Below are 7,330 nucleotides of genomic sequence, written 5' to 3'. Positions count from 1 at the left end.
ACTCTCTCTCTACCTCATCTTTTCTACCTTAGCACCCTGTAAAAGAGACCTACCTTGGACTATAAAAGGGAGGGTCACCGGTCTAGGAAAGGGATTGGGAATCCAATCTTCCAGTCTCACAACTCCCACTCAAAAGTTTGTAACTTCCCAACTCTCACAGCACCTGGGCTCAAGCAATACATTCGACTGACCCCCGACTACACGTAGGGTATTCCGCCCGAACCAATATAAATCTTGAGTCGTTACATGCTAGGCCACATCCGATCACGACGCGCGATACATATCTTTGAGTAGTTTTAGCTGTCAGCCATTTTCGGAACCGACGATACCTGACGATACCTAATTCGTACTTGCAGGTGCTCTTCAGGGGGACATTCTGGGCTCGACATTGGTCGCTGCTATCTAAAGAGGAAGCGAAAGATTACCTAAAGAAGAATTGCCAGCGTCTGGAGAGAGTGATGCTGGAACTCGCTGCAAAAGGTGCCTGGAACTTCAGAAGAAGGTTGCTGGCTAGTGGCTGATGCCGGTAGTAGGTTCATTTTGCTTTGGGTCTTGTTTTGTTAAGATGTAAGCTGTGCAGTCTGCGTACTACGTGTTCTTTTCTTTGGCTACAGGCGCTCACATACGAGTTGCCGAGGCCGGGATTCTCCTTTATCTAAAAAAGAATGCGTCGGCCAGAATATCCGATATATATATATCGACGGAGCATAAGTTATGATGAAGCAATATTAAGAATAAAATCTTCACAACTAAATACAATTGCCTAATTATACGAAATTTATCATTATCATTAGTCGGATCGGACTTAACCGAGACAGCGCTAACAGCAAGACGACAAACCAAGTAGAATTAACCGATGCATCCAATTATATCAGAATTCATGCTTATCATTAAATCCAAAATCGGCCAAGAAGAACCGATTGAAACTATCAAGCTATCATAATTGTGTTATCGTTAATGGACGAAAGAATCCATCTGGTAAGACTTGTTCTAACATTATTACTCAAGGATCGAACCTAATCGAGATAGCTTGAAATAATAAAATTAGGGCAAACGAACTAGATGACACGATTACCCACAACAAATTCAAGATTAAATGTAACTTGATAGTTTTAGCGAGAATTAATGAAGAGATCAGCTATAGAATTGCTGCGTGAAATGGTTAGATGAAGCCGATATATCTACGATTGTCACTGGATAAATTGTGAAATCTATCTATTAAGAACTAGCAAGAGATCGAACGACGCAGCTTTACAAGAACTTTATAGAAATTGATAACAGGGTAAATTGAACTAGATGAAACTACAACGATGCACCAGTAATTAAAGCCTAGATAATCTTATAGATACGAACTTACCAACAAGCCGGAGATCAAACCGATGCATTCTTACTTGCTGAAGAATTCGCCGCGAAAAATTATTCTATTCTTACTCCTAGGATTTTAGCGAAGTGCTGAGAAAAATTGTATTGATTGATGATTATTCTTTACAAAATCCTGACTGCTTCTATTTGTACCCTAAGACTAAGACTCCTGAGCGGTAACAATTTGTTACAAACTTGACTTTAAAAGAAAAAAACTACTATATCTATAATACTCCTTAAAAGGAATCGGACTCTGGTAAAATCTTCTGATGATGTCATCCCAGCCCGATTCAAACTCCTTTTGTTGCTCTTGACCGAGTCCGCGCCGCTTTTGATCAACGCCACACCATCTTTTACCGGGAACCCTTGACAACTTTGACTCAAATGGCTCCTTCTAGAGTTTCATCGGCTTCCATACTCGTACTTGCGAAATTTTAACATCAACACATTCTAAATTACAATTTATTTTAACTTTTTAGAGATGCATGAAGATAGAATTTGGCATAGGATCGACACACATACACAATTATCATCTTGCTCTCTTATCTCAAATTCAAATAGTAAACTAAATTTGTGCATTAAAAATTAGATCATGGAAGCATGAATTAATTGGATGTTTTGGGGGGCTTATTTTGGATTTCACTTTAGCGTATTTTGCATTCCAATTCAATCAAAATATGTATAGGTGGTAATGTTATTCCACACCCTAGGTGTAGTGTTCTACACCTGCGCAATCAAATTAGTTAACCGTATTATTAAATCACGTTCAATAAAGAATATCAGTAGTTGTGCATGATAATTATTACTAAAAATTTGTTCAGTAATACCTAAGGTGTAGAATAGCAAATATATAGCTTACCTAAATCCTAAATCTAACTTGGGCCAAAACCCGCCTAACCCTTAATCAACCTGCCGGGCCCAATTTAGTTGAGCCCAACTCGACCCAGCTCACTCACCACCACCGCTCAGCGAGCCGCCCTGGTTCCTCTCAGAAGAAAATTTAAGGAAGAAAAATAGAGCCCATGGCTGTAATTTGTAAGCAACGGCCAGCGTGACAGCATAAGTCCTGCCCTGCGAAATGGCCCGCGTGGAAGGTGGAACGCGCGCTCTGCCCCCACGCGCCGCCGACCCCGTCCACCCCAAGTCCGCGTCACCACGCCACGGCGCCACGCCACCGCGCAAGCGACCGCCGAGACCAAGTCCGTCGCCTCTGCGCGGCAGACCGGCAGTCCGTCCCCTTCCCCTCAAAACCGGAAGCCATGCCCCCCGCCGCCCGCTAGCCCCACCCACGAAACCACACGCAGAGGCGCACGCGCGCGCGCGGCTGCCAGCACGCAAAACCAATATGGCGGTAGCGGCGCTGCCCTTCTCGCCGCGGCGTCCCTTCTCGTCGCCGTGCTTCCTCCTCTGCTTCCTCCTCGGCTTCGTCGCCGGCCTCTTCCCCTTCGCGCACCGCCACCTCCTCCTCGACCTCCGCCACCTCCCGCTCCCGGAGGACCCTCCGCCGGCCCTGGTCCGGGCGGCCGCGGAGGCGGACCGGGAGCCGCCGACCCTGATCGTCGTGACGGCGACCCGCGCGCGCCCGCTGCAGGCGTACCACCTGCACCGCCTCGCGCACACGCTCCGCCTCGTGCCCGCGCCGCTCCTCTGGCTCGTCGTCGAGCGCGGCGCCGCCACGCGCGAGACCGCGGCGCTGCTCCGCGGCTGCGGGGTCATGTACCGCCACCTCGCCTCGCCCGACGACGACGCGCGCCGGGTGCCCGGGCGCACGGCGGTGGAGCGGCGCGGCGGCCTGCGCCAGAGGAACGCCGCGCTCGACCACATCGAGCAGCACCGCATCCACGGCCTCGTCTACTTCGCCGACGAGGACAACGTGTACTCCCTTGACCTCTTCCAACAGCTTCGCGCCATAAGGTAAATCGACCATGACATCACACACAATCCTCTTGGATTTTTTTTAAAAATTTTTCTTCCACAGATGCTTGTACAATTCTCACAAGTTTTGCATTCATTCGCGATTCTAGTTGAAATTACAGACAATTTAGTTTGCACACTATGATTCCTTATTAGAAATGCGAAACCCGATAGAGTAAATCGTTGAGCAATGCTGTGATGTTCAGGAGTTTTGGCACCTGGCCGGTGGCAATGCTGGGCGTGGGCAAGAGCAAGACGCTACTGGAAGGGCCGGTTTGTGACGATGGCAGGGTGGTTGGATGGCACACGAACGAGAGGAACAGTAGGTCGCGAAGGTTCCATGTGAATACGTCGGGGTTTGCTTTCAATAGCAGTATGCTCTGGGATGCCGACAAGAGGGCGCACCAGGCGTGGAACTACATCCGGCTGCTGGACACGGTCAGGGAGGGCTTTCAGGTAACCTGCTACCTGCTCTGCTTATGTCCCTGTCGAAAATTCTTTATAGTATTAATCTGAAACATTACGTGCTCCTTATAGAACAATGGGTCGATTTTGGTGACTACTGCATCCTGTTGCCAGTTGTTGTCTTGTTTGGGGCAGTGCGATCCAACATAAGGCCCTTATTGATGAATGGCTCTTGATTTCTAATTCCCTGAGATTTCTGGCCTATATCTCTCCGATTTTTCAGTAATGGATATGTTGGTTCAATTCATAGAGTATGATTTATTATTTAGCTAGGACAGTTGGTATGGGCATCCAACATGGTTCCCCTAAGTAGCTAAGGTTTGAATAGTATGATAATCAGACTGATGGAAGCTACTGCTCATTGGCTTCAGTGATGACTGATGACTTCATGTGTACAGGCTTCATTTAACCACCTTATTACCTTCATCTTATACTGACAAGTTTTATAGTGATTTGCATGGAAATTGTCTGCATTTTCTGTTGTATTTCGTTTTACAGGGAGATGGAACTGAACAATATGCTATAGCTCTTCAATTAAAACGAAAAGTAATTATCCTAGAAAAATATAGGAAGGATTCATAATACTTATATAGTCACTCCCTCAGTTCTGCTGTATATTGTACAAGAATTATCCCTGCACGGCAGCTGACATTAGTACATGGAAACATTTTTCTATATCGTCCTTGTATATTGTATTCCCAATTAAGTTAAATTTGTTTACCTTGTGTTCACGTTCTTAAAATCTGCTTGGGAAAAAATATATACAGGAGACAACATTTATCGAACAGCTTGTAGAAGATGAAACTCATATGGAGGGCATACCGGCTGATTGTTCAAAAATTATGAATTTTAATCTTCGTCTGGAAGACAAACATCTTTTATATCCGCAGGGGTGGCAGATGACAGAAAACCTGGATGTAATCATCCCTCTCTGAGCAGGAACAGAGGCGCACAGTATGGATCGCCATTTACCGTGAAGGTAAAAAGCACTTGATCATTTGATAAATTTTCTTCATAATGAGATAAATAAAGTATTTTTTATGTAATTTATGTTTCATATGTTAATGATGTGCTGCTTAGATACCTTTCTGATATTTGATCGTGGTTTATCAAGCTATATGATATGAGTGTCTCTTTTGTTTCACGAGCAAGTGGTGTACAAAACAAGTGCAGACACTTGTAGAAAATTGCGACTACTCATTGATGAATGTCATTATCCTTCAGCATCTGTTTTTGTTAAGATAATTATGCTTAATTTGTTGCGTGTCTGTGTTTGTCCCTCCAGCTTGCTTCAGAGAGCACGTGGAAATGGCAGCGCGTTACTTGGCATGTCAATGTCATGGGCAGTCGGCCAGGGCCGTGACGATCAAGCTGGAGAAAATTGACGCTCCACTCGAGGGGTTAGGTGTACATACACAATGAAATATGCACTTACTTTTCTCAGGTTGTTTGTATCAAACAGGCAAACAGCTAACTTCGGATTAGGTGTACATGCATCATACAAAAGCTATCATGTTGGTTTTCCTACATTATTCCAAAAAGGTCCTTAGCCATGGTGAACAATTAATTGAGAAGAAAATACATTCTCTAACTTATTGGTTTATTCAAGCGAATGTGGTGGCTCCTTTTTACCCCTTCAGGTTTCATTGGTTCATCAGTTTGAAGTATATACATACTCTGTACATGATATAGATCATGACCTATTTGCATTTTGCAAAGAGAGAAGCAAATAGTTGTAGGAGAATATGTGCAATCTCAATTCAGTTTACAGTCAATTTATAAAAGCTTAGATTCAACCTATCTCTTCTGAAGTTAAGAATGCAAGAGTCTTATTATCTGAACAACGGTATCCATTAAATTACATATAAAAATACTTCTAGTCACAAATATTTTAATATTTCCACCAAGCTAAGGTTATGTTCAAATTTTTGAAACTGCGATCATCGGTGACTTTTAGAACAACATGAAAATCATATGTTCCAAGTCTTGATAAATATTTTAATAGTACGATGAATTTATTAGGTTTTATTCGCATGTTCCGACAGAAGATTATTCTGATAGAAGTAATGCAACGTGAACAATGTTGTTGTCTGAAACATAAGGTACATATGACCGGAGAGGGTGGTATAGCTTAGTACGTTCCGTGGTATGCTTCAATGATAGACATGAGTTGACACGGGAGCCTCCCAACGTCACCCTTAATTAACAACGCATAGTGAGAGACTACGACCTCAAAAAACTGCACACACGGTACAACCCAGTCCCAGTCCTTAGCTGAAGTATTGCATTGACAATCTTGGCCGTGCTCGTGTAAGGTTTCGGGGCTTTTTTTTAGATGAAAGTGCTCTTGTAAGTTTGAACGAAACATGCATGTGTAGCCCAAGCCTTGCATGCGACGCATGCATGCTTCGTGTTGATTCTGTCGTGGATTTGGCCAACCAAAAAGCAGCAGGAAGCCTGTCAAGAAAGAGAGGTCTGATTTGTTTGCAAAGGGGGTGATATGGCTCGGAATTAAATTTGTTCATTCATGGGGCGTTTCCCCTAAAGTTTAGGACTTGGCAGCAGAAAAATAGCTAGGGTTGGCCATGGGTACCCGAAACCTGGTGGGTTTTTGCTCTTTTAGGGTACGGACGTGGATCAAAATCTCTACCCGTGGGTCTATTCGTAGGCTAAATGTTAGATCTATTGGGTTTGCGGGTGTAGGTCTAGAAACATAAAATCCGAACATATAAGGCGGAGGATCAGGTGCAAACCAGGGTATCCGTGCAAACCCGTGCAAACCAACTAACAAAAGTCGTAAAAAATTCTTAAAAAAATTATGTATAAAATTTCAAGTTCAAATTCATCATATGTTAAGAGATACAAAAAAGAGAAAGTTTTAAGAGTTTTCTCTTTTATTTATCTCTCAGAATTTTCTCTTTTTAGTATCTCTTAACATATGATGAATTTGAACTTGAAATTTTATACAGTGGTAGAGTAGTCTATGAAGTATATACATAATTTTTTTGAGAATTTTTTGCAACTTTTGTTAGTTGGTTTGCACGGAGTTTGCACGGACACCCTGGTTTGCACCTGATCCTCCGCCAACATATAAACCCATAAATTTATTGTACCCGGTCCATAAATCAAATTAGCCCGTATCCTGACCCAAAACAGCTCAAGTAGCCTAGCCTAATATAGATAGTATAAAAGATCACAGCCACCCCAAACCTAAAACTAATCTTTTTTCCCCACCCCTAGCAGCCGCACGCCCCCCAGCCCTCCTGGACACCCCCTGCGGTGGCACATCTGCTGCGAAGCGCCGAACACCCGAGCCGCGACTTGTGGTGCTGTTCTTTTGGTGCAACCTTCAAGCAACAAGTAACAAATCAAGATCCCTAAGTGCATGGAACAATTGATGCCCCTTCCTTCTGATTGAACTGTGATTTGTCAATTGTAACTTGTAATGAACTTGTAGTACTGTGCTTGCATGCGGCTCTCTTTTGCTGGCTGCTGGTAGTATATGGGCATATGGCTTGTGATGTTGTGAATGTGTATTGGATGCCGCCTGCCATGGTGCAGTGGTGAACCTACCGTTGTCGGGCACGGG

At 43.9% G+C, this 7,330-nt stretch overlaps 1 protein-coding gene across 1 annotated transcript; it reads left to right on the top strand.

The window, feature by feature from the left end:
* Positions 1 to 2,429: 2,429 nt before the first annotated feature.
* LOC112892927 (probable glucuronosyltransferase Os10g0205300) lies at positions 2,430 to 5,344 on the top strand. Its single transcript, XM_025960032.1, has 4 exons — positions 2,430 to 3,276; positions 3,483 to 3,732; positions 4,509 to 4,720; positions 5,027 to 5,344. Exons 1-3 carry the CDS (start codon positions 2,441 to 2,443, stop codon positions 4,674 to 4,676), a joined length of 1,254 nt encoding a protein of 417 aa, XP_025815817.1. The 5' UTR covers positions 2,430 to 2,440; the 3' UTR covers positions 4,677 to 4,720; positions 5,027 to 5,344.
* The last annotated feature ends 1,986 nt before the right edge of the window (positions 5,345 to 7,330 follow it).

Source organism: Panicum hallii, chromosome 5 (assembly GCF_002211085.1).
Source record: "Panicum hallii strain FIL2 chromosome 5, PHallii_v3.1, whole genome shotgun sequence".
Classification (NCBI taxonomy): Eukaryota; Viridiplantae; Streptophyta; class Magnoliopsida; order Poales; family Poaceae; genus Panicum; species Panicum hallii.
The sequence above is the reverse complement of the archived record's forward strand: the minus strand, read 5'-3'. Positions and strand labels throughout refer to the sequence as shown.